We start from the raw sequence: 27,292 nt of genomic DNA, 5'->3' as shown, positions 1-27,292 counted from the left end.
CTATTCCAATGCCAAGTTCTCAGCCTGGCTTTCCACATACTGATCAGGCACCCTGGAGATCACTTCTAGCATGTTATTACACAGAATTTCAAGCCAGCACTTCTTGGCTGAGAGTGACCCAAGGGACGTTTAAAGTGTACAGTGTTCAGTACCAGGCATTTTGTTTTTTTAGAATTTTAAAATAAAGCAGTCCTAACAATTCATGTGATGTAATGATAACATATTTCTGTGTTCGACCATACTGTTCTGGCAGGTAAATTTAATTGTTCTGTTCAATCTGACAAAGTCCCATTGTGGCGATCAGGAAATGTGGTGAGAGGAATCTTTGGGTACTGGAAAGCCACCTGCGCCATGATGCCAGCCTTGGAGGAAATCTATGGAGGATCTCCCATTCCTGACTTCTGTCAGTGTGTCGCACACATTGCCCCAAAAATTATTTATGCAAGGGGCTTAGATAGTTAAGCGTTAACCTCATGATTGCAGTTTTCGAATATGCTTGTGAGTGTAAATCATCTCATGGAGAGAGATGGTATGTATTTGTGACCCACAAATGTTATCTTGGTTGCAGACGCAAGCTTACCAAAAGGGTACAAACCTCAGATCGGACAATGGGGGATCACTATCACCCACAAACTGAAGTTAATGGGAAAGCAGGAGACTTGCATACTGTATGGCACCATTGTGGAATCATGCGACTGCCATGACGGAGCTGCCTGGTACAGGATGACTAACGCAGCTTTTCAAATTGGTGTACATAGCTGCTGACCATCCGCTAATAAATGAAACATTAGCAGACACACATGTCTAAAAAGGAGCCATGCGGAATTAACCAGTGCTGCACTAAGCTAATAAATCCACACAGGTGCCCAAACCAAAACTTAATTATCTCTAGCGTGTTTTTTTTTTTTCCTAAAGAACAGACTATGTAATTTTTGCTATGCTTAATCCACTTGTCTGTGGCATTCCCCGGAAATACAATCTCGCGCTCTCTCCCTCTCACCCTATCCCACTCTCACTCTCCTGTTCCCTTTAAGCATTATGTTCACTATTATGTTCAACCTCTGGCTTCCCTTGTTTTTTTTCTTTAGTTGTCCAGATAACACCTAGCTTTCCGTCTTGGTGGGAGGGGGAGGTGGGTGTCAGCCTCACCATTCCAGAGTGATCTGACCGCAACCTCTAGCTGGGCGAGTATCCATTCCCTATAAAACTGAGGTTGTTATCGGAGGGCCTGACACACTGGGATGCTCATGCCTGGCACACCAGCTGTGCCATGTGCTAGACCTGTTTCCACTGTTAAAAAACATGCTTTTAAATTTGACAACCGCTTCTCTATAATTCCTCAGATTAATAAGGTTTGCTCCTACTTCCGCCTTCTGTGTTAAATCATCCTATGTCTTAGCTTGTTGCCACGTGCCTTGATACTGTTGCATTTCGACTATGCTGACACTTTACAGGAGTCTTCCTGCTTTCTGATTTAGACAGGTGATGGTCATTCAGAACACCGCAATCCCCTTATTGACTTTCTTAGTCACTTTTCTCTTCTACCTGTCTAAATGCATTGGTTGCCCATTAAACAATGGGTTCTTTTTAAGATTATAGTTGACCAGATTTCTCCTATTAGTCTCTTTTGTTCCAGGCCTAAGCTCTAATTCCTGGGTTGCTCGCTGTGCTCTGCAGATCAGGCACTACTTGCAGATACCGTTGAGGTGGGCCAACTTTCTCAGTCATTTCTGGCCTGAAATTAAAAGTTTGACTTTTTACAGCACAGCTACCTTTTCAAGTGAACTGCTTCACTATTCGTTCCAGGACTAGCATCAGGAGCCACTTGTGGTATTGGTGTACTCTTAAAAGTTGAAAGAACATCACCTTTTGAAGTTTAGCCTCTTATGGACCTCCTTTTGTTGCTTGAACTACCACCTACTTGATTGATGGCAGCTGCAATATTTTGCCAGCAGCGGTCCCCTAGCCATTCACCAGTGGTGGTGAACAGTTTGCAAAGTTTCCCAGAATCCTCTCCCCAGTATGGCAGTCTCCACTGCAAGACCACAATCTCTGGTTGGCCCATCATCAGATCCTTTGCTTTCCCAGGGCCTAGTGCCCAGCCAGCTGATGTTGATGCCTTTGCTGGGCCTTCTATGTTGCATCACACCACCATGTGTTGCCTTGGACGGCCCCATCGCTTCTCAGACTCCCACTTTACAATGTGTATTTGCCCCTTCCTAATCCCACGCATGTTCCTTTGCTGTGATTATTTGTGAATAAAACTGATTTGTCCCCAATATGTGGTTCTGCTAGTGCTTGGGCATGGATTGTGTGGCCTTTGGGCTTGCAATTTGACAATGTAAAAAATCATGTTCCACCTGTGTTGGCTGTCCTGGTGCTATTTATTCCTCAATTCATGTCCTTGTATGCAGGCAGTTGTGGTATTTGTGGCCTACATGGGGTGGCCATGAACACACGATCATGCATTATACAGATTGCCATGTGTGCCTCCTTCTCACTGATGCTTCTCACATGCTGGCCTGGGTGCATCTGGATATTCTGTGAAGTTTTCTTGTCCAGCTTATTCCCATCATCCGCTCATGTTTGACAGTTGAAATATGCCTCTGCCAAATGGAAAGTGCTTAGGAGAAAGAACACTCCACCACATTGTACCTGGTAGCCACACCCTGACCCTTATGTCCTACTATTCCGACAGGCAATGCCTGGGTATGTGGTCTGAGATCCTCCTGCACTTCTGGAAGTAGGGAGCTTTGGATAGTGATATCGTGCTACACCTATTCAAGTATGCTCACCAAAGCTACTGTGTCTAACAGCACACTAACTGTGCGTCTTGAGGCATTGGACATGCTACTTTTACATATCAAATGTTCAATGATGCCGCTAATGAACATGTGTTGTATTGTACCTTTGTTTGTCTGGGATATCAGCAATTGGGTCACTTGTTATAGATGGAGAGGATAGGCACAGTCACCTGCAGAAAATAAAGCGGAATTGTAGTGACTTTGATGACATGACACAGACTGGCATTGTTGATTAATGGCTTGTATATTTCTAATATATTCTCACCTAGGAGCCACATGTTGTAGTCCCTAGCCCAGAGCTGTAGAGGAATGGAAGAGCACCGGAAAATATAGCTGTCATTTACTATGAAATTAGCCTTTGCATGATGCCACCCGTGACATTGCAGATTATTTGTACATTGATTGAAGTCCAAAGTTTCGAATGATGGCCCAAGTGTCCTTCTGGAGTAGGTGCTGTGGTTCCACATGGTTGCAGTCTAGTGGCTGAAGACTGAGGAATTGGGAGTAGATTTATTTCAGATTTTCAATGGAAATCCATAAAACAGCATACATTCAATGTGGGGCATCATAGTTAAAAACGTAAATGGATTACAATATGTCAGGGAATTACAAATAGTGGTTAGCATCATAAAGAATACAGTCTGTTTCTTCTTTTCCATGCAAATTCAAGGTAGAGAAGTTTAAAAGCACCCAAGGCATTAGAAGGGTACAGTAACACCATGAAAGCAGGTTTGCGATTTAGTCCAAAGCCTCTAAGCAGAGTTAAAAGGTATAGTTTGTGCAAGTTGTTGTATAAGGGGCAGAATAAAACGTAATGTGCCAGAGTTTCAAATACCCTTTAATTACAAAGTGTTTAATCTAGCTTGGGACAGAAGTGAGCTGTGGTAAATATTTGTCACAAAATCAAGATACGCAACCTTCCCTGTTGGTGGTGAGACGGGGAGATACTCTAACGGGTGGTTTTACAAGGTTAATATCTTCCCACCTACTGCCCCAAAGATTCAAAAATCTTCTTTCAAATTCCTTCAGACATAGCAGCAGGACTCGGAGGACTTGAGAAGCCGCATTCTGAACCCACAGAGACAAGAAGTTTTTTAATGTAAGATAGCCATCCTGTTTTATAATGATTTACCAAAGAGAAAAGTCCAATCGGAACCGTGGTTAAATTTTCTTCTTGCCTCAACCATAGGGAAAACACAATATAATGGGTTTAGGCTTCAGAGTATCTGATGTGGGCAAGTCCTGTTTCAAGGTTTTTTTTATTAAATGATGATGTGGTCCTGGGCCCTCCCAAAACACAGGAGGATAAGGAATTCTCCTCAGCTTTGAGTCCATCCACATTGCCCATGCCCCATAGTTCACTATCATAGTCTCCTGTTGCCACACACTTACCTCCTGTAGACAGTTTGCATGTGACTTGCAGAGAAGTGTTGCAAGGATTTACCAAATCTAAAAATACTGCTGCAGGCTTGTTTCACTTTCCTCCTTCAAATGGATTGTGTCCTCCCACGTATTCCTCATCTTTTGACATAAGTTGTCCAGCTTCAGCTCCTTCTGAAAAATAATTGTTTACAGAGGGCTCTGTGCGTCTATGGCATCGACTCGATCTCCCTCATCGGTGATGATGTCCTTGGAGGCATATATAGCATGCGCAGCGCCCGTTGACATCAGTTCTGTTTTTCCGCAACCGTGTTGGCTTCAAGAAATATGGCACGCTTCTTCACTTTTGTGACAACTTCGATATTTCGAGATCAAAATGTCTTCATCATCGTCATGGACAACCCCCAAGTCTGGTTTCAAAAAGTGTCGGGATTGTGGGTCGAAAATATCTTGGACGATCCCCATAGAATCAGTTTGTGGTGCCTTAGGGCGGACTATGACCCCTCTGACTGCTCCAAGTGCCAGTCTGACTGTAAAGGCCTTGAAGGAACGTAAGGGGAAGTTGAAGGTAGGCCGAATCCCAAAATCTCCTACCCTGACCATGAAACCTTCGACTGACGAGTCGAGAGGCGACTCTCCTCGGAGGAAGAAGGGCAAGTGGGCGAGATTGAGGAGTGGCTCATACCACTCTTCTTCGTCATCGAAGAGACGGCACTGTGGATCACCTTCATTGACTTAGTCGTCGGACGATTCCCTATAGAGAATTCCTTGTCCTACCAAAAAGTCCACTACGGCCGAGTGGGAGGCCTTCCGAGCAAAGATGCTCAGAATATTCGAAAAAACAAAAGCCTCCAAGCCATGCTCCTAACACGCCTTTGAAAGAAGCAGGTAAAGAAAGGGCTTGACCTAACTCCTGCACGCCCTCGAGCCCAGGACGGAAGCCCGATCCACATCGTGAGGCCTCGATCCAATGAATTTTCATCGAAGGATCGGTCAAGCCGCAAGCATAAGTCGAGGTCATCGACGCCTTTGGCAGCGCCTTCAACGGCAGCCAAACCCTCAACATCGACGCCAAAGGCATCAACGCCAGCTGTGCCATCATTGCCAGCTGCCCCACCGACACAGAGCGCCCCAGTTAAATCAATGGCGCTGATCAAGAAAGTTTCGATGAGTACTCCAGCGTCGAACCCATTACTGAAAAAAAAAAACCATTGTTCCTGAGAAAACATATGTACCACTACCCAGGAAAGACTATTTTAAGTCACTTTCTTCCATTTATGAGGAGGCTCTATTTGGCCTACAATATGGTATGCCTAATGTACCAGAGAGTTTTATTGCAGAGGAGTCCAGGATGAGACCTCCTATGACAATCTGCAGACTGCAAGTGGGGTGGATACCTCACCAGAGTTGGAGAAAACAGGCTGGGGAGCATGCAGATGCGTCTTACAGGCAACTCATATCAAAGGTAGTGGACTATATGGGTTGGAGTAGACCTCCATTACCGTACAAACAATATGACCTTACTGACATTTTAGACAAAGGTCTGCAATCAAATCCCATATTTCCATTTTGCATAGCCTTGCAGAAAAGGGTGGCGACGAAGTGGGAGACACTTGAGTCCAATCCGACTGTTAAGAACTTGACCAAGAAGTATCGCCCTTCCAGTAGTGACTCTGACTACCTGTCGAAACACCCCACTCCCGAGAGTCTGGTGGTGCAGGCAGCTACTGCGACATCTAAACAAGCGGCGTACCTTTCTATCCCTCCTGATAGGGACGACAAATGTGTAGATGGATGGGCAAGGAAAGTATTTTCTGCAGGGAGTATGGCACTAAAATCTGCCATTTCCACTTGTGCTCTTGCAAAGTTTACGTTCATCGGATGTGCAATCCAGACTTCTCAACATGTCTTTTGACGGGTCTCACCTTTTTGGAAACAAGGCTGACGAGAGTCTTGAGAAGTTGCAGACCTTGAAGGTGGCAGCCTTTTCAACCTAGTGGACAACTTTGAGGGGTAGATCTTTTTGCTACTACTCCTCAGTTGGAAGGGTGAGAGGAATGGCCAGTAAAAGGGGCCAAAGAAGATTTCCTCGTGGTGGAAGGGGTGCAAAGCCAGCACAAGCAGCGGCTTCTTTACCATCTGCTGCTGCATCAGCCAACTCAAAACCTCTCTGAGGTCTTGAGTCACAGTTAATGAGTGGAGGGGCAGACTGTCTCGGCATCTAGAAGAGTGGCAAGACAATACTTCGAATGCTTGGGCTTTAGAAACTGTAGCCCACGGTGACTGCCTTCCTTTTATACAGAGACCTCAGAACAATCCACCGGGCAACTACTCTTCGAGGGTTCCAGATCCGCTCTTTGTGCAGGAAATTTTAACCCTGCTAGCGGAAGGCGCTATAGAACCGGTGCTTTTAGCGGAGAGGAACAAGGGATATTCCCCTTATTTCCTAATACACAAGAAGAACGGAGGACTGAGACCATTTTGGACTTGAGATACTTGAACATGTTCCTCACGAAGGACAAGTTCAAGATGGTCACACTTTCTCAGATGCTTCAGGCCCTCCAACTCCAGGATTGGTTGGCGTCATTGGACCTTCAGGATGCTTATTTTCATTTGCCAATCCATCTCAAGCACAGAAAATACCTGAAGTTCGCAGTTAGCGGTTTTCATTATCAATTTCGAGTTCTGCCATTCGGGCTGACCTCCGCCGAGGGTTTTCACCAAACTGATGGTGGTGGTAACAGCGAGTCTCAGGAGAGGGGGGATTCACGTCTACCCCTACTTGGACGATTGGCTGATCAGGGCACATTCTCCCGAACAAGCACTGGCTCATCGCAACGTCACTTGCCACTCTCTTCACAGACTGGGCTACTACCTCAATTACAAGAAGTCCCATATGACGCCTTCTCAAAAGCTCCAGTTCTTCAGGGTTGTACTGGATACATCCTTGGGGAAGAGCTCGCTACCCAAGGGGAGGGCTCAAGACTTACTTCAGATTGTCACCAAGTTTTAAAATGTACAGTGTCTCCCGGCCTTAGATTTTTTGAGGTTGTTCGGCCTCATGGCATCCTGCAATTTTCTGGTGCCAGAGCCTGAGAATGAGATCCCTTCAATGGGCTCTAAAACCTCAATGGTCCCAGTTCTCAGGAAAGATGTCATACCTACTTCAGGTTCCAAGCAGGGTTGCATGGGATCTTCTGTGGTGGGCCTGCGAGGACAATATTCTGAAGGAAGAACAATTTTGGCAACCATGGCCAGAGATAACAGTAGTGATGGACGCCTCACTCACGGGGTGGGGAGCACATACCAACGATCTGCTGGTCAGTGGTCATTGGTCTCCATCAGAGTCCAAACTACATATCCATCTTTTGGAGCAGAGGGCAATCAGACTAGCGCTGGTTCTGGGCAATTCGAGAAGGAATCTTCCTGTCGGCAGCTCACCTAGCTGGAGAGGAGAACACAGCAGCAGATACTCTGAGCAGGCAGAGCACAGCCTCTCGCAAGTGGGAACTAGCTCAGGAAGTTCTTCAAGAGATCTTCACCCTTTGGGGAATCCATCAAGTGGATCTGTTTGCGACCGGTGCCAACCGGAAGCGTGATCTGTACTGCTCCAGGGAATTTCCTCTAAGAGGATCTCTAGGGGACGTGTTTGTTGTGGACTGGGAATTTCCACTCCTTACGTCTTTCCTCCTGTCGCTGTCATTCCTCAAGTGATCAGGAGGTTGAGAAAGTTCGGGAAACACATGATCCTAATTGCCCCGGATTGGGACAGGAGTACGTGGTATCCGGACATGCTGGACATGTCCATCCGACCTCCAATACGTCTTCCACAAAAAGAGGACCTTCTCTCGCGAGAGGTGGGCCGGGTTCTCCATCCAGAGGTCAAGACACTAAACCTTCACTCTTGGTTTCTGTAAGATTAAGATACAAGGATTGGGACCTAATGGAGTGACGTAATGGAGATATTGCTTTCGGCCAGAAGGCCAGCAATAAAGTCTTTCTACCCTTGCCGTTGGAATTCATTCTGCAACTGTGCAGGGAAAAGAATGTAGATCCATTTACGTGTAAAACGCCAGATGTTTTATCCTTTCGGCTATCCTTGGCCAATCTGGGGCTCCAGATTGGTACTATTAAAGGCTATTTGGCGGTGCTGTCCATCTTTAAGCACTTGTCAGAAGAATGTTCCTACTTCAAAATTCCACTTCTAAAGGGACTCCCCAATCTGTTCTCTCCTTCTCCTTTCCAGGTTCCAGTTTGGGACCTTAATATGGTTCTAAAATTGCTATTGTGTGCACCATTTGAGACTTTACACTCATGTTCTTTACGGTTGTTAACCTTTTAAAACCATTTGATTTGTAGCTCTAACTTCAGCCCGTAGAGTGAGCAAGTTGCAGGCACTTTCATCCAAGCCACCCTTTACTATCTTCCACAAGGATAGGGTTGTTTTAAGGGTCAAACCTTAATTTTTGTCCAAAATCATTTCTAATTTCCACATAGGACAGAAAATTGTTCTGCCTTCTTTCTATCCCCCACCCTAGTAAGGAGGAGGAAAGACTACATAGGTTGGCCCCTCGTAGAGATTTAAACTTTTATATATCTAGAATGTCAAAACTGCGTATTGATCAACTTTTCATTGGATATACAGGTCATAAACTGGGTCAGGCTGTTTCTAAAAAGACCTTATCCAGATGGATAATTCTGGCCTTTACATAATGTTACAGGTTGGCAGCAAAGGAGCCTCCGGAAGCTTTAAGGGCCCATTCCACCAGCGGCATGGCTATCTCTACAGCCCTGCAAAGGGGTGTACCAATAAATTTGTGAAGCGGCAACGTGGTTACTATCCACACCTTCACAGAGCATTATTGCCTGGAATCTTCCCTCGGTCAGGATGGTAGCTTTGGTAAAGCAGTCCTGCACTCAGTTCATGAGAGCATGTAAATGCAAATTCTACTCTCTCCTCCAAATCAAATACTGCTTTGGGAGTCTGTCAAAAGATGAGGAATGCGTGGGAGAACACAATCCATTCGAAGAACAAGTTACTTAGCCCTGGTAACATTCTTTCGACTGGATGTTCTGCCAACATATTCCTCATCACCCTCCAAGCCTACCCCACAGTACAATTTCCTATGCTATTACAGCTTTCGTTCCTTCAAGATGGAGTACGGTAATTCCCGTACTTTGGCAGGTATTTCTGCTGTAAAGGGGGCAAAACAGAACTGAAGTAAGCGGACGCTGCGCGTGCTATATGTGCCTTCGATGACATCCTCTACGGAGGCCTTCGAGGGACATTGAGTCGACCCCAATGGACAGCGCCCGCTGCCAAACATTTACGTTCAGAAGCAGCTGAAGTTGGACAACTTATGTCAAAAGATGAGGAATACGTGGGAGGAATATCAAGTCGAAAGAACGTTACCAGGGGTAAGTAACTTTTTCTTATTAATGGTCTGGTTTTGCTTCCAATTTCCCCTCCATTCAAAATTATACCAAGGTTCTCAAAACATTTACAGGCCTTGAGTTTACAGCCGCCCAGAAAGATTGTCAGGTCATGCAGATGTTTAGTAGTAAAACATATTACATAGCATTTGTCTGTTAACCTTCAGACCTCCCCCTGATTCATAAACTTAGCATAGTCCTCTATTAGGCTCTGGAGTTGCTTAGGATTTCTGGCTAGCAAGGCCGCAACATCGGTATAGCTAGGAACTGGGAACTTCCTGCCTTCGAACTAGGTACATCAGCGCTAAGGCTTTCTAAGGAGTATGGTAGTCCATTGACATAAGGAGAGGTGCAAGAACTCACCCCTGCTGAACCCCCCTGCTCCTGCTCCACCTTAATGGTATTACTTCTCCTTCTCTATGGTGCCTATGCGAATTGGCGACTCAGCGAAGGGCCTCTAATATGTGGGTACGTGCACCAGAAACTCCCATATCACCAAGGGTCCTCCACAGGAAACCCCTGTCCATGTGGTAAAATGCCAAACTGAGATCTACAAATGCCACGTAGACGGGGGACACGTGAGAAAAATGTACTTGCCACACTTAGATGGACTAGTGATTATTGGCTTGAGTCAGATTTAGATAGGATCATCAAGGTTAGCAATTGCCACACTCAGATGGAATAGTGAATGTTGGCAAGTGCCACACTTGGATAAGACTGTGAACAATAGCCTGCTTCACAACTAGATAGAATTGTGAATGTCGGCCAGTGCCACATCTCGATAGAATAACAATTGTTTTCCAGTGCCTCGTCTAGAGTGCATCGGGAATACTATCAAACCCAAATTCCGATACAATTGTGAACACTAGCTTGCTTCACACATAAACATGATTTCAAAGGTGGACCAGTGCCACATTTGGATACAGCTGTTACATTTTGGTGGGCCTTACATATAGAAAGGATTGTGAATATTAGCCAGTAACGATCTAGATAGAAATACAGAAATATTCACGTGCCACATCTAGTAAAAACGTGGAAATCTAACACATCACTCTTAAACAGCGATGCCAATCACCAACCCACTAACAATTTCACCCCTCTGCATACACCTCTCAAACTCTAAACAACCACAACCCTATACCACAACAAACCGCACACACTTCACTGCAACGCAGCAACAAAACAAACCACACATAGACTTGCACAGCAGCACACAACGTCTACCGACCGGAAAACACCCCAAGCCCAGCGCACAGTGTTAACTGGGTTGAGGCTGCCAACGGCACATCACTGCTCTCTTCCACTTTTCCTGCTTACTCCCAGTAACTCACCCCCTTCCCTTTTCAGAACATTAGGGGACCACTCCGGTGATGGTAGTGCGCGGTACAAATATCCTTTTTAACATTAACATACTTGCAGGTACAGATTTATACATTGACTAATAGTTCCCATCGTTGCTTAATGCTAACTGGGTATCCGAGAGAACATTGTTAACAGGACCTATTGCTCGAACCTTTTCATTATAACACCAGAGAACATCTTTGCTGTTCCATCCAAAAGAGTAACCATCCAGTAATGTTAATGTTAAAGGACATTTGTACCGCACACTATCACCACCGGAGTGGTCCCCTGGCGCACTGGTGGCTGTGAAAGAGGAAGGGAGGGTGAGTTAGTGGGAAAAAGCAGGAAAAGCGCAAGAGAGCAGTGATGTGCTGTTGACGGTCTCAGCCCGGTGGGTCCGTTGGCTGGGCCTGGGGTGTTTGCGGCCGGTAGTTGTTGTGTACTGTTGTAGAAGTCTGTGTTTTTTATTGTTTGTGTTGTTGCAATGTAGTAAAGTTTGTGCGGTTTGTTGTGCTGTAGGTTTGTGGTTGTGTTTGTTTGTAGTTTTAGAAGTGTGTGCAGAGGGAGGGAAATTGTTAGTGGAATTGGTTAGTTGGTATCTCTATCCTGAATTGAGGTGCTGGACTTGTGTAGTCTCTCCTGATGCGCCACTGATCTGATCTGGGCCCATCTTGCATTCAATGTCCCTTTCACATCTGTCCCCCACCTCAACCAGCCTCCCTCACCACCCCACCTGTCCTCTCTTCCTACTTTTGGGCCAGAGCACCTTCCAATATCCACCACTCAGCTAGTGTGGTGATTGTCAGTGTCTCGACGATTCAATTGACACTTTGGTGCCTGGTGGCGACTAAGGGGTGGGGGGGGGTGAAGTAGATGGTGGGATTGTCTGGGGTAGTTGACTCCGTCTCCATGTGTTTCAGTCTATCTGGTGTCATCCGTCCCGGTACTGCAGGAGCTTCCCTGTCGGTTCTGGGGCTGTCGGTATCCTTTCCAGTATAGTCATCCTTTTTCTCTGTTTCTGTTTTCAGTCTGAGTCAGTGGTCTTGAAGAGCCAGGTTTTAAGTAATTTTCTGAATTTGTGTTGATCTTCTGTGTTTCTGATCTCTTTTGGGATGTTCCAGGTTTTTGCGGCTAAGTGGTAGAAGGAGGTGCCTCCAAGTTTTTTCTTAAGGTATGGTTTGCCCTGTGCGTTATGCACATGGTTTTGAAGGTGATGCAATGTGTTACTGGGAGCCAGTGTAGTGTGTTTAGGGCAGGAGTGATGAGATCTCTTCTGGATAGTTTGAGGAGTAGTCTGGCTGCCGCATTTTGGATTTGTTGTAGTTTCTTCAGGAGGTATTCTGGTATTCCGAAGTAGAGGCTGTTTGCATAGTCGTTTCTTGACATGATGGGGGCTACGATAGTGAGTGTTTTGTGCGTGAAGGAGAGGAAAGGTAAGATTCTTATTGCCGTGTGGAGGAGGAAGACACATTTCTTCACTGTTGCGTTTATTTGTGGTTCTAAGTTAGGGTGTTGTCCATCAGAACTCTCAGATTCTTTACTACCTTAGATGGTGTTGGTGTGGTTCCCATTTCCGTTGGCCATGGGATGGCGGTTTCATTCCCTTGGTCTTTGGATATGATCATGATTTCGGTCTTTCCAGGGTTGATTTTTAGGTTGTTGGCATTCATTCAGTTGAAGACTTCTTTCAGACAGTCGATTAGACTTGAGTGATCCGCTTCGTTGTCTTTGATTTTGTAGATGATTTGAGTGTCATTGACCTAGTTGTAGCAAGTAATGTTGTATTTTTTTGAAGATTCTGATGACCGGCGTCTGGTAGATGTTGAAATATAGTGGTGATAGTGAGGATCCTTGTGGTACTCCAGTCGTTAACTCATGGAGTGGATTTGAAGGGTTTGATCCATACAGTTTCTGTTCTGTCTGCTAGGAATGATTTAGTCCAGAGTAGTGCTGTGTCTGTTATGCCTATGTCTTCTAGTCTTTTGGTCAGGGTGTCATGGCTAACTGTGTCAAAGGCTGCAGAGAGGTCGAGTAGAATAAGGGCTGAGGTTGTTAGTCTGCGTTAGTTTTAAGGTCGTTCCTGATGGAGTAAAGTGCTGTTTCCGTTCCTCTTGCTGGTCTGAAACCTACTTGAGCTTGGTCTAATAGGTGGTGTTTTTCTATGTGCTCGTGGGTGAGTTTATATACATAGGTTTCCAGGAATTTTGCCGGGTAGGGAATGTTGAGATTGGCTGGTAGTTGGAGAGTTCTTCTACGTCGCCACTTGTGTTTATTTTAGAAGTGGCTTAATATAGGCTGATTTGAAGGTCCTCGGCACAGTCCCTGTGCTAGTGATAGATTTAGAAGGTTTCTGTAGTATTCTGCTGGCGTTCCTTGTGCGAGGATGGATTTGTAGATGTCCGGGGGACAGGGATCCATGGGTGAGCCAGCTTTTTTGCTGCGTTTGATTTTGAGTTTGTGCTGTGGTTCTGTGTTAGGTTCGTTTGGTTGTAAGTTGTGGTTGGTTGGTCTCTTTTGTATGGTTTGTCGGATGTCATTGATTTTTTTCTTGAAATGGTCTGCCAGGTCGTTGCAAAGTTTCTCTGAGGGGGTTAGTGTGTTATCGCAGCCTGGTGGGTTTCTGATCTCTTTAACAATGTTAAACATTTCTTTTTGTGTGTTGGTTGCATTGGTGATTCTGTCATCATAATGCCTTCTCTTCGCCTTTTGAATTTCCTTCTTGTATGCACGGATTTGTTTCTGGAACAGTGTTTTTTTTTCTGGGTTGTATTCTTTCCTCCATTCCAGTTCCATCTTTTTGTTTTCCTTTTTCATGTTATTTAATAGTGGGGTGAACCATTTAGTCATTGCTCTTTTTGTTTTTCTGGAGTGAATGGTTTTTCTGGAGTGATCTTATTTATTGTGTCTGCAATCCATTTGTGTAGTAGTTCCACTTTCCCGTCTAGGTCAGCTAGCTCTAGTTCTGTAGTTGAGGGTTTGGTTAGTTCTGGTTGTTCGAATAGGTTGCTTTCTTTGACTTGTTTACAGTTTCTTTTGGTGGTGGTTGCGAGTTTAGGAGGTGATCATGAATGGGATGATGAGGTGGTCGCTCCACAGTATTTGTATCAGAGGTGCCGTGGTGATGAGTTTTTCATTTGCAAAAATTGCGTCGAGGGTGTATCCTGCCGAGTGTGTTGCCCCTTTTACTAGTTGTAGTTTCAGTAAGAGAATGGTACAGATTTCGGACTCTCCTTATAGATAGTAGTTTTCCCAGCTTGCAGGTATGGAATTGGTTGACCGAAGCACATTGAATACCTCCACCAGAAAAGGAACCCACAGCTCATTACATGTGCGAAAAAGATGATTCAGGGCCCCATCAGCCCTGGGTACTTTGTTAGATTTCTGTTGGCCTATAACTAGCTCAAGCTCCCTTACTATAAATAAATGTAGTTGTGTTCTATTAGAGCAAACAGGTGGCTTAGTGTCTTTCACGCCGGCCTCGTTAGCCACACTATAGAGTCAAACATTTCAGGAACTTGGATAATCCATGGTCTAACTCGTAACAATTCTTAGAAAGGATCGTCCAGACATTCTTGCTGTCATGGTTGAGAGCTTCACATAGTGAGTCCCAATGACTGCAAGCAATCTCCCGTTTTCTCGCTGACAATTCCTTAGTTTCTACAACCGTGTCTTGTAATGGCAGTATCAGGCACACCTACCTTCAGAGCACTCAAAAGTGCTTTCTTGGGAGTAGAGAATCCACCTATTGCCTGTCAATAATTCTTTACGGCCTGCAAATGTATTACTGCATTCTCCTTGGGATGCAACGCTTCACCTGTTTTCAGTGTGTGGCTGCTCTGTGAAATCCTGTTTGTAATGGTAGTCTGTTGGAATGGCACAGTTTCCAGGAAATGCAGTGCTGCCAGCACCATCACATGTTGGCACTGCAAATGAACAGGCTGAGATTTGTCTCCAAACTCTTACCATATCCATTAGGAAACTTGGTGGAAAGCTATACTGCCACATCACTTCAATAGGAATCTTGTATATGGATGTTCTTTGGTGGCAGGTGTGAAGGCATCATGAAGCAAGACATAGACAACAGATTCAAAGTTCAAAATAAACTGTTTTATTAAAAACAATGACAGGATGGTAAAAAGCCTAACTTGCCCTATGCTAAGGTGGGATTTCCCAACCTGAAAATAAATATGGTAACTCTGAGTCCAAAAGTTCAACTTAAGAATCTGTCTGTGTCCAAAACCTATCCCTGCCCTCACAACTAAGCTAAACAATGTACAGGGATGTCAGCAACCAAAGAGACAGTGTTCAAAAATAACATTCTGAGCTTCTTCCAGCTCACACCTTTTCTTTCAGCTCCCTTCCCCATGTATAAACCAGTTCCAGAAAAGGTCTCAAGGTTACCTTTCTTAAGTTCGAGGTTAAATAGTTCTAAACAATACTCTGGGTTCCCTTCCCCAAGTTCTAGGCAACGCAATTCAAACACAAAAGGGTCTTGAGGTTCCATGCTCGAGACATGCATCTCCTTAAGTCTCATCTTTTTATCACAAATAGGTGGGCCTCTTGGCTACTTTCTCCATTTCCTTGGGCCATAAACTCTTAATTATGTTCTTAATGAAATAGGATTGACTTCAGTATATGTTCAGGCTTTTAGTTCATTTGTCATTTCACTATATAGCTCTCTTGATCCTTTATAAAGTTCTGTTAATTCAATCTTCCTTAAATTTAGTTAGATTATGTTCAGAATTCAACATGTAATGATTTTTGCTTAGATATCGAAGTTCCATTCACTTTTATGTTCAGCATGCATTGATTTTGCTTAATTTTAAAGTTACATTCATTTTGGGATTTAACAAGCATAGAGTTCTGCATAATGGTTACATTTTTATTCAGTTTGGTATTCAATAGGTATTGATTTAGCTTTAAAGTTCAGTTTCATTCAGCCCGCTGTTTAATATTGATTTGTTTCACTTTAATTAAAATGCCCAGCACTATGGGACTTTTATTGTTATGGCTGACTAAGATATCAACCTTTCAATACATGTCTCTAAAGTGATCCACACATAAAATTGCAATATTTTAAAAGTGTACAATATCAAATTTACTAGTTAAAAATCAATTGGAATAAACATCATTGGGTGATCAATCTCTCCTGTGTGAGAAGCAATGTTCATGGCAATGATTTCAGGGTTCGAGATTTACAGTCAGCAGAACTGTTACTCGAATTAAGTTATGTTTAAAGATAAAAGAAATCTAACCACACCAATTTAAACTGTTGTGCGTTGATTGCGAAATATGTAGAACCACAGTATTTCGGATGTTAGAATCCTAAAGTCTTTGAAGTGGGGATGCAGATATAAAGTCGGCTTAGTCATGAGCATTGGACATGCTGTTAGTAGATACTTTAATGTTTCCATTTGCTTTGTTTTTTTTGCAAAATCTGCATACATTTTCAAATGTACAGATTTGTTTCCGCATGGCCAAGACCTCTTTTGTTTTCCAAAATTGGATCTGAATCGTAAGACAGCATTTCTAGAGACAGATAATGGAAACTTAGCTAAGTAGGATTTAGTTTCTCAACACTTTTTCAGAGCAAATGGATTGCTTTTAAAGTTTGCATATGTGATCCACAATTGCCAGGTGGGAATCCAGTCATGCTGCCAAAGTTTCTGCATGGCACGTGTGGGATTCTTTAGCAGAAGTTCAGGTGAAATGTCTGCTAAATTCATGATTTTGATGGTCTGTTGTCTCCACGTTGCTATAAAATGATGGTCAGAAGATTATAAATACACGGTTCATGTAGCAAAGACTTTGGGTTAGAGAATAGTATCTATACAGCTAGCATAATTTCCAAGCATAAGAACTATAAAGGGATAGCAGTCCTAGTTAGTATCTTATGATGCACATGGGTTGAGTTGAAGTTAATGAAAGTATACGTTTCCAAAACATCCCTTCTAGTCAGAGCCAGAATGATTCAGGTCTCCATACGTTGGTCTGGGCACTGTACAGGACTGTGGGCACTGTCTTCTGATTTATAGAAGGCGAGTGCTGCCAGAAAGGAACATTTTCCATATTTGGCATGAATGATACACGCTTGCACTGTTGCTTGTAGTCCTTTTTTATCTTAAGCTCTGACGTATGGAAGGTCAGAGCTGTGACTATTCATATTTATGCCCAAGTACCGAAAAAAAGTGTGCTTTCCTAACGAAGAGTCGGGGGAATGTAGCTGGGCATTGCCTTTCTCAAAATTCACAGAAGCCATTGCCTTAACGGGCCAACCATGTCCACCACATACTTATTTTTATTTTATTTTTCCACATTTTTCCCAAACTATGGCATTTGTCCCTACATAATTGTTGCCTGCCCTGCGCAAATCACCCCTTCCTAAACTTGGAATTTTGTCTACTTTGAGAAATGTATGACTTTCTGTCTTCCCATTCAGCTACCCTCCTCTTCCATTCTGTCCACGCATGTCCTATTGGAAAAAAAGGGCAAAATCGCCTACCTCTCTCGAAATGGCTGGTAACCATGTGAAAATGTTCTTTTGGTTTCCACTCAACCTGTTCTTGAAAGCCTGGAAAATGGCAAATTCAGCAAAGTAAACCATTTGTTCCTAGCTCTTACAAGGAAAAAAAACACATCCTTTTATTGCCATTTTCTGAAAAAACCCAAACCTTTCTCCCATTTTGGTTATTTTCTCTCACACCCCTACAGCAAATTAGGATTCCTTGGTGGTGGAATGACCGCCTACATGTGCGAAGAAAAGGGGCAAGATTTGGCCTAGATATCTCATCTAACAAAAATGTTACAAGGGATTGAATGGCGACATACCAAAATCACCAAAAAAGGCCTTGGTACTGGGGGGGTGGGGGACCCTTGGCAGTTAAGGGGTTAAGCTACCTGGTATTCTGGTTTTCCAGAATTCATTTGAACAGCCGACAAGTTTTCAGTGTGATAACGTAATCGTATGTTTTGACATTTCAAGCATAACCACTTTTAAAAACATGGCACCATCTTTACAATGTTTTCTAATAGGCTACTGGGTCCCTTCATATGTTTTCAGTACCAATGCTATTACATTTGAGGGATAAAAATAGACAGTATTTGGTAAGTTTGTCAATCCCATTTAGTCCACAGCACTGCTGCTCGGGAGTTTTGAAAGTCATACATTTTGTGTTGGTGTACAAATTAGAGAGAAGTTGAATGTGGGTAGGTAAAGGAGTAGGAGATTCCAAACCAGCAGGCCATCTGTGTTTTTGTCCCCCTCCTCTCCCAAAAAATACCAAAATGCACTGTGGTTCTGTGAAATATGTTTCATGAATGTAGGTGGCTATCATACTACTACCAACTGGCTTAAGGGGATCTAATTTTGTGTACTCTGTGCCACCACATAAATCTCATTAAGACTGACCTAGCAGTCATAACGATTCTAAGATTCAAAATCAGCTGCCGACTGCAGCTGATTTTGCTGCGGCCGGAATGTTCGCATGAGAAAGGTGCAAACTAACAAAAGTTTGCACCTTTCTAATTTTTATTTTTATTGTTTGTAGTTCTTTTTTTACTTACCTGTACTGCTACCCCCAAAGGTTCAAACCTTTGGTGTTCGAACATTTGGTGGTAGCATTTTTCGGTTGTTTTGTACAGTCAGACCTTTTTTTTTTCTTCTCGGTCCGATAGTAACAAAACCGTCTTAACAGGGATGTAATCCTGCTCCACGTATACAAAACTGGGGCAGTTACTGGCTGCAGTATGTTATGGTCACATTTTCTCTGTTTGCAGTGTTAAAGAATATTTTGTTATTTATCTTTTCTTTTACTTGTGTGTGTGTGTGTGTGTGTGTGTGTGTGTGTGTGTGTGTGTGTGTGTGTGTGTGTGTGTGTGTGTGTGTGTGTGTGTGTGTGTGTGTGTGTGTGTGTGTGTGTGTGTGTGTGTGTGTGTGTGTGTGTGTGTGTTAGTGTGTTAGTGTGTTAGTGTGTTAGTGTGTTAGTGTGTTAGTTATGGTTGGCGGTTGGTTGGCTTACATGCTTCTTGGTAAATTGGAGTTTGGACAGTCCTTTTCTTTTTCAGTTTCTTTATTCACGCACTCGCTCTTACCATTGCAGTTACGGAAGATCGGCGGTGGAGGTTTTGGAGAAATTTACGATGCTCTGGATTTACTCACCAGGGAAAATGTTGCGTTGAAGGTAGAATCTGCTCAGCAGCCAAAACAAGTCCTGAAAATGGAAGTTGCTGTATTAAAGAAACTACAAGGTAAGAAGACCCCACTTAAAATATCTCTGTGTTGCTGTGATAAAGCCGAAAGATTGATGTTTGATCTAGTGGTATAGTCACCCAGGAAATGAATGTGTTTGGAAGTATTTTTTAACCATTCGCCACAAGATGCTGTTAGCCACACTGTCTTTAGCGCAGTATTCTAGGAGAGAACGTGGGTTTGATTGACCTATATTCAGTAAGGAACTAACGCAGCACTTTGCTAATAGAAAACAATCTTTGGTCAACCCCTTTACTGTATTGCACTTTGTGCTTGCCCTTTTCACCACGCAAAAGTCGACCTGGTGCGTTTTACAGAAGCTTCACACCTGAACAAGTTTTACTTAATTAGCTCTAGGGTAAACATTACCTTGCTGCAAGAAGTCCTTGTTAGAATAGGCATTTTCACTTTAGTATGTTTTGCCTTCATGAGAAAACCATGCAGAATTGCACGTACGGCCGCTGATCTGCAAGCCCTTCTTGTAAGGTTTTCTTATTCACATTTGTTTTGTCCTGTGTCAAGGAGCTGCCTGAGACCGAGAAGCATGCCAAGACCATATGTTCAAGTTCCAACCTTTATTTAGCTGAATATTCACACATTCAGACTGACTTAAAGAAAACAGCATGTTTCCCAAACCAAAATGCTGTGATGATTCCTCTCCACCAGACTGTATCTCTGCTCTAAGACGGTTCCCATAATGTTATCCTGCTTTTATATAGGTCCTTGTGATTGTTTATATGTCCTTGAGTATTGGTACGTTTCCTTAGAGGGATTTACTCACCCTCTGCAAATCTTTGGGGAATTTCACCCTGGCTCTTCACTTATTGCCTCTCTGAACTTGTCTTCTTCCTGGCCCACTCTAATGCCGCCTCCCACGTTCTGGTCCTACCTAGGGCTGAACTAGTGCACTGGAACCTTCTTGTTCTAACTGAGGGCATGCTCTCTTCCCTTGATCGTGCTTTCACCACCTGCTTCCTCTCCTCTTATGCACCGCCTGCAATTATGCAACTACAATCTCCTCCCTTGCTGTAACCCCATCACTTACTGAAATGATTCCCTCCTTTGCCTCTGCAACAGCTTTACCCCCTGCTCTTATCAACTCCTTTGCCTTCTCCTGCTGATATTGCCTCCTCCGCCCCGTACCAACTTAACCTCCTGATGTTTCCATCTCAGCTGTTACCTTCTGGTATGCCCTCCTCCATCTCCATCTCCATCTTCCTCCAAATTCGAGACTCCTGCTACCACAATCCACACCAACTGACTGGAGTCTCTGGCTTTTATGTAGTCCTCTCCCTCTTCCCCCTGGGTTGGGCTATGGGATAGTGGCTGCACAGATGCGCTAAAATTGGGGCACTGTTGGGATTAGTTGTAGCTTGAAGTGCTTGATGAAGCTTTCATTTGACTGCCATCTTGGATTCCCTCCCCTTCGGTGCTGCGTGTGCAGGATCCAAGTCTCTGATTTGCCGGGCGTGTGAACTGAATGCTGGAAAAGCTTTTTTTTTATCTTTTAATCTTTTAAACTCCTGAATTTTAAGAGAATGCCCGCTCAGTGTGAATTCACAACATGGTATCTTCAATGAGGGTACGCTTCGCAAGAGATGCTGAATAGAGAACCTTGTATCGTATGCAGTTAGGTCCACAACCAGCAAACGCAGTGTTGCGCTGAGATTTTGAAGTGACTTTCCCAAAACTACTGGCTGCACTGTTACCTTATCAGGACAAATGTTTCTACGGGGCTGTGAATGGAGGGACTGGACTCTGGATAAAGTGAATCTTGTGGGGGTTTTTTGTGTTAATTTCTAGGGGTTTGTCTGCCTTTGGTAGTGGTCTGCAACCCGTGGCTCTACAGATGTTTTGGCTCTGACTTCCATGATCCCAGACCATTGACTCTGCAGGCTAGGGCTGATGGGAGTTGTAGTCCATAACATCAGCAGAGTCAAAAGTTGCAGATCCCCCGTCCTAGGCAGTGCTTCAGGCTGTTGGTTCGGCAGGTGCCCCATAAAAAGGGTTTCTGGGACCGTCCTCTGCCATGCTGTGTGAACCAAGGCAGGGGGGTCTGTGGTGTCCTCCCCATAAAAGCCCTGGATTCATCATCCAATTGCTCAAGGGGGAGGGGGCTGATGGGCAATGGGCAATGGGCCAAGAGTCACTTCCTCAGAGAGCCAGGCAGGGAACCGCATCATACTTATCACCACACATTCAAACAATTATATTAACCCTTTTCATCTTGATGTGAATAAGCAGCAGATTGGAATATATTTAGGGTTTCCCGAAACGCTAAGCAAATGTAGTAATATATATTTGTTATGGTGAAAATGCGAGACCGTAAATAGATGTTGCCATTATGTATACCCACGTACCTTTCACCAAGCCGAAATGTTACGGCCACTACTTCCTCATTGACTTGGCTAACCGGTTTCCGGCCTATTTTGTCATTTGCGTTATTTTGCTGACCCTGTACTTCCGGTTCACTGTATAGGTAATGAACACAATGCACTTTGACAACTTGCATGCTTTGTTGAATTGGGAGGCAGGACCTTTCTGAAATCCAAAGTTTTGAAAGGGTTAAAGAGCAAAAGAAAGACGGATCTATCCGGCGCTTCCTCCATGTCCGATGTCTACAGACGATTGGATTTCATAGTGGCTGTACTGTTTCCTAGGTTGAAGTGGCAGAATATGCAAAAACGAAAGAATGCCAGCTAATATGTGCATCTACGTTACTTGTCTGAATGAAAGCCCTTATAGTTAATTTTAAGTAGGCAATAGCCAATAAGTAAACTACTATTTAAAGTCAGTCGCTTGGAAAGCTGCACACTGTTAAGTAACCAGCACAACATCAGTGCATTTAGTCGGCGTGAGCACAGGCTCATTACGTAGTGGTGCATGATTACATAGCAATGAGCTGACTATACATTGTGCAACATTTTGAGGTTAGAGGCTAACGTGCACAGTTGGTGGTTGTACCTGCATTTTCTATTGTTGCACTGATTGCTCACCTCATTCCTTTGGAGAATTCTTACCCAGGTACTTGCTTCGCCTTCTAATACAGCAGCATTTAAAGCAAATTATATATCCGGCCTAATGAAAATGATCTTGCATGATGAAGCAGGATAACTTTGCTTTCTTCAATCTTGGAAGGCACCAATGGCATTGGACAGGATGATACGATAAGATAAAATATTTGGGTTCAGCGAGCAAACAGCAAAATTTAAACCAGCATTGGCAATGCCAACAGTTTTGGCTTTTGTGTCAGCATTTGTCAGGGACTGCTATAATGGTACTATCTGCCCATTATTGGTAGCAGTTGCAAAATGGTATGACTACCTTGGCATAGAAAAGCAGTGCCTGGCAAAAACTTATTTTATACTTATATACCAGCCAAAACTGTTGGCTTTGCCAGTGCTTCTATTTGAATGGCCTTCAATGAAATGCATGAATTGCATATTGCTTATATATAAAGTGGCTGAAGCCACACTTGGTTAATACATTTGTATTACTCCAGTAGCACATTTAATAGAACTAAGGTATTTATTCTCAGAACACTTCTTTGAAATAACACTGGCAGGCCCTTCACAGAGCAATTTGTGATGTTACTGCTTGAGAAGAGTTGGCTGAAAGAGACCCCAACATGGTGGGTTTTAGGCGGGGACTTGGGAGGGGTTGGAAGTGGGTGTTGATGGCTAATGGGGTTAGCCTGGCCATGGGCAGTGAATGGGTGGCTAAATAACCAAACGCCTACAAGCTGTGTCCTTCCTCATATCCCATCTCCCTCCTACCTGTGATCCAATGCAATAGTTTGTTTATGTAATGCCAAATTAGACAGGCAGTAGTCAAACCCCTGCCAGGTGTTGTGGTTACTTACTCTATTTTATGGCTATTTCGCTGCTAATGGGGGTGTAAAGCATTTGGGCGTCTGTGGGCTGCAACCTGTCTTTAGTTGCCCATGTGAATGCAGCTTGTGTACAAATCTTGGAGGACATTTTCGATCTCATTCTAGCTCAAAAGCAGAACAACCACCTCTGCTCCAATCTCTGTGGAACTGGATTACGCAAACCAACTCTACCTGAGCAAGGCGGTCTGTGCGACTTCACTGCGGTGCATGCCGAAGCCAGATGTCTGTTCCATCCTCCCAGGAGATATCGTGCCACTGGTGCTCGGGGATCTTGCCTTTCCTGGTCACCCAGAGCATCACATGCAAGGCCATGTGTTTAGTTCATTGAGCACATTGCAGACGGGGACCTTTGTTCATTATCTCCAAATGTCCACCAACTGTGCTCTTTATCATTAGATCAGCTTCTCATAGTTCATAGGATTCAAACTAATTGATTGTTCTCTCATGTTTCAGAAATGTGTGAACACCTGGCTAATCTACAGATACTGCTCTTTAAGGAGCGTGTCAGTTTTTGCTACTTTCCATTTCACTTAGGTATGTGCAAGCTCCACTGCAGCAAGACACCTCAATATGCTTAAGTGCTTAATGAAACACTCCATAAGTTAACTAACCGCACCATGCATTACGCTAAAAACCGATTTCTATAGTACAGTGGTAAGAAAAGAAAATCTACTAGCAATCCATCACTTCTGGGAAGCAATACTCGAAAAAACAGCTGCAATCATAGGCGTGTCCATTTTTTTTTTTTTTTTTTCTAATATAAAATTTCTTTATTTGTTTTGGTAGCAAAAATTAAAGCTGCAATCATAGGCGTGTCCATAGAACACAACCCCAAGACCACGTTCTTGGGACTTACCAAACACCCCCCCCCCCCTCAAGTACGGAAACTCGGAGGGTTGCTGCTGCTATTAGCGCGCAGAAGGATTGCAATGTCATGGGGAAGGGGCCCTGCACCAACTGTACAGCAGTGGTTGAAAGACATAACCTATTGTCAGGACACGGAGTCGAACTTTCTCAAACTATTACCCCTACATGCACGACCCCCCCCCCCTGACATCTGGGGTCCTTACCTCACCCATTTGATGTCCACCGAAACCAGCGTCTCTTCACCGGAATCATCTCAAGAACCCTAAGATACATAACCCAGGCACCAGGCCCGGTTAAAGAGCGACAGCAAACTGACATTGACTACCAAATGCATGCATAGTTACAGCCAAGAAGAGCAGAGGTTGAGGGGGATGCAGGGAACGGAGCACATGTTACTTCCATGTTTTCTTCATGTTGTAATTTTCATTATTATTGTTAACCAATTGTAAATACCAAAAATAAAGGTTTTAAAAAGAAAAAAAAGAAAATCTAAAATTGAAGCTAAAAATATAACTGAAGTTGAAAACAAGGATTTACTACTAAAAGGCAATTTTAATTCCATGAAGCAGTTATCCTAATTCGGTTGCCCTGAAAGAGGTGCAATACCTCTAACATCAGCACCGTGAATGCACCTGATTAGAAGTAAAAGCTTGTGACACACTGCGTTTGTTGGGTTAAAAATGATCCGCACACTTAAGTAATTCAAAAACATACTAACGAAGACCTCATCTAATTCATTTTCCTAGTATAATATGAAAAAACGTATTAGGTAGGACATGTATATAAATTGCCATAACTGATACATCCCCAAAAATGCACAACTTGTCAGGTCCTTCATGGAGAATACACATTTAGCTCTGTTGTGGTCCACATAGACCATGCCATTAAAATCTGATGCTCTTTTACCTTCTTAATCGTAAGTACTTCAAATGCTGCTTTCCCTATATGTACATTAGCCCTCTTCCATTTTGGATGCAAGAAAGGTTTCTTTCGATGCCTTAGCGTGTGCAAAACAAAGCTTCTGTAGCTTGTTCCGTGTTTTTCTTACTTATCCAGCAAGGGGTCTGGCATGGATTCACATTCTCATGAATATTCCCAGTCGACAGGGAATCCTCTGTAAAAGAAAAGACAGTTTAACTTTCACTTTAAAATTCTATTTCAAAGGGATCGTTTCCTCCGACGTATTCCATATCTATGACAAATAATCACCACAGCTGTGCTGCTTCAGAAAATGTTCTCCGTCCTGCGTCGATGACGTCGATACGCTGTCGTCGAGGGCCTCCGTCGAGCCGACGTCACCGGATGTTATAAGTAGGACGCACGATGCCTGTAGCCTCAACGTGTTCGCTTCGGAGATCTCGGCACGCCTCGGTTCTTCTGAGTACTTCTATCGGTTCTTCGAACTTGTTTGTTTGTGAAGATATCATGTCGTCTTCTTCTTGAAACCCGGCCGCAGGGTAGAAGAAGTGTCGGGTCTGCGGTTCCAAGATGTCGCTGACGGACCCGCACGACGCCTGCCTTTGGTGCCTAGGTGAGGACCACACCACGGATGATTGCAACGATTGCCAGTCGTTAACATCGAAGGCCTTGCGGGAGCGGAAGAAGAAGCTTTCTGTCGGTAGGGTGTCCAAGCCCCGAAAGTCTAAATCCGCTGGGCTTTCGACCGACAATTCGAGAGGCGACTCTCTGCATCGTCGGCATAAGTCCAGGGGTTCTTGGTCCCGAGTGGGTCCCGCCATTCTTCTGCCTCTTCGAGGTACTCACGGAAGCGCCGTCACCGGTCGCCTTCCCCGTCCCCGTCCTCGTCCGAGGACTCCGCCCGTCGGTGGGTTGCTTGTCCTAACCAGCATTCTTCTCCTGCGGAATCGCAGGGCTCTGTTCCGTCCGCACCTTCGAAAGAAGCCGGAAGGGAACGTGCTGGGACCACCGCTCGCACGTTTTCGGGCTCGGGCGGTCGGCACGATCATCGTGAGCCTTCGAGGTCCCGATTGGACAAGGTGGATTGCTCAAGCCATGCCCGCTCCAGGTCCCGCTCCTCGATGGCCACGAGACCGGTGGATCCTGTGAGGTCTTCTAAGAAGACGTCAACACCATCAGCGCCATGTCTGTCGAGGGACTCTCTTGAGGCTCCGCCTCCGAGGAAGTCATCAGCGTCGAGGCCATCGAAGCTAACGCTCTGGACTCTGCCCTCGAGGCCTGTGTCGAAGCCATCAGTTCCACGCTCCACGCCGAATCCGTCGATGCATTTTGTGGAGGCTTTACCAGAGGTACCCTGTGTGTCGGTGGAAACTCAGAGGAAGGCCCTGAAGAAGTCGGTAAGGCCTGTATTTGAGCCTTTTTCTGTGCCCTCTTCTAGGGATTTGTTCCAGCCTCTGGATTATATTTCTGAGGTGGAGGAAGGGTCTGAGGAAGGTTTGGTTCTTGATGAGGTTCCTGATGACCTGTTATCTGGTCATAGCCAGTTGGGAAGACCTGCGTCAGTCTTTGCACAACACCAGTGGTCTTGATACCTCCCCAGAGGATGAGTTTGGCAGGCCTGAGCCTGGTACGCATGCTGAATCTTCATACAGGTGACTCATGTCGATGGTGACGGAGTACTTGGGGTGGTCTGCGCCACCAGTGAATTTTCTGCACGATGACCTGACAGATCGCCTTGTCCAAGGTCCACCCACTGACCCGGTGCTGCCATTTCATATGGCTTTACAGAGAAGGATGGCCGCAGCTTGGAGTGCTCCAGAGAGTTTTCCGGCAGCGAGTAAGTCTTTGACGAAAAAATACCGTCCAGCCAGTAGCGACCCCTGCTACTTGACTACGCACCCCACTCTGGAGAGTTTGGTGGTGCAGGCGGCTACGGCCCAAGCAAAGCAGGCGTCGTACCCTACCATCCCTCCTGATAGGGACGACAAGCGTTTTTATGGCTAGGTGAAGAAAGTGTTTTCTTCAGGGGGTATGGCTTTACAGGCAGCCAACTCTGTGTGTGCCTTAGCACGTTTCACTCATACTCTGTGGAATTGTGTGTCTTTGGCACCTGAACATGTTCCAGAAGGGGAGGAACGGGATGGTTTTCTTGCTCTCGTTCAGGATGGCAAGGATGCCATGTGTGAATCCGTTCAGTCTGGTCTGGACATGGCAGGTTGTGTCAGCTGGTCCATGGCTTCGAGCACAGTAATGAGCAGATTTGTGTGTTTGCGGAAGTCGGGGGTTGCTCCTGATGTACAAGCCCAGCTTCTCAACATGCCCTTTTTAGCAGCAAGGCTGACTAGAGCCTTGAGAGGTTGCAGACCTCCAAAGCTGCAGCGAAGTCGTTGAGCGCTGCAGTTCGCCAAC

General features: G+C 44.6%; 1 protein-coding gene across 5 annotated transcripts in view; it reads left to right on the top strand.

Annotated features, from left to right (window-relative positions):
* TTBK2 (tau tubulin kinase 2) overlaps positions 1-27,292 on the top strand; it is a 1,138,589-nt gene that overhangs the window by 183,597 nt on the left and 927,700 nt on the right. For all 5 annotated transcript variants that reach the window (XM_069638663.1, XM_069638662.1, XM_069638661.1 and 2 more), the window contains exon 4: positions 19,058-19,205. In XM_069638663.1, coding sequence (XP_069494764.1) covers positions 19,058-19,205 — 148 coding nt within the window. The remainder of the gene's footprint in view (positions 1-19,057; positions 19,206-27,292) is intronic.

The sequence above is a fragment of the Ambystoma mexicanum genome, chromosome 14 (assembly GCF_040938575.1).
Source record: "Ambystoma mexicanum isolate Mex_15411 chromosome 14, UKY_AmexF1_1, whole genome shotgun sequence".
Classification (NCBI taxonomy): Eukaryota; Metazoa; Chordata; class Amphibia; order Caudata; family Ambystomatidae; genus Ambystoma; species Ambystoma mexicanum.
Note: the sequence above shows the minus strand (reverse complement) of the source record. Positions and strands in the feature narration are given on the sequence as shown.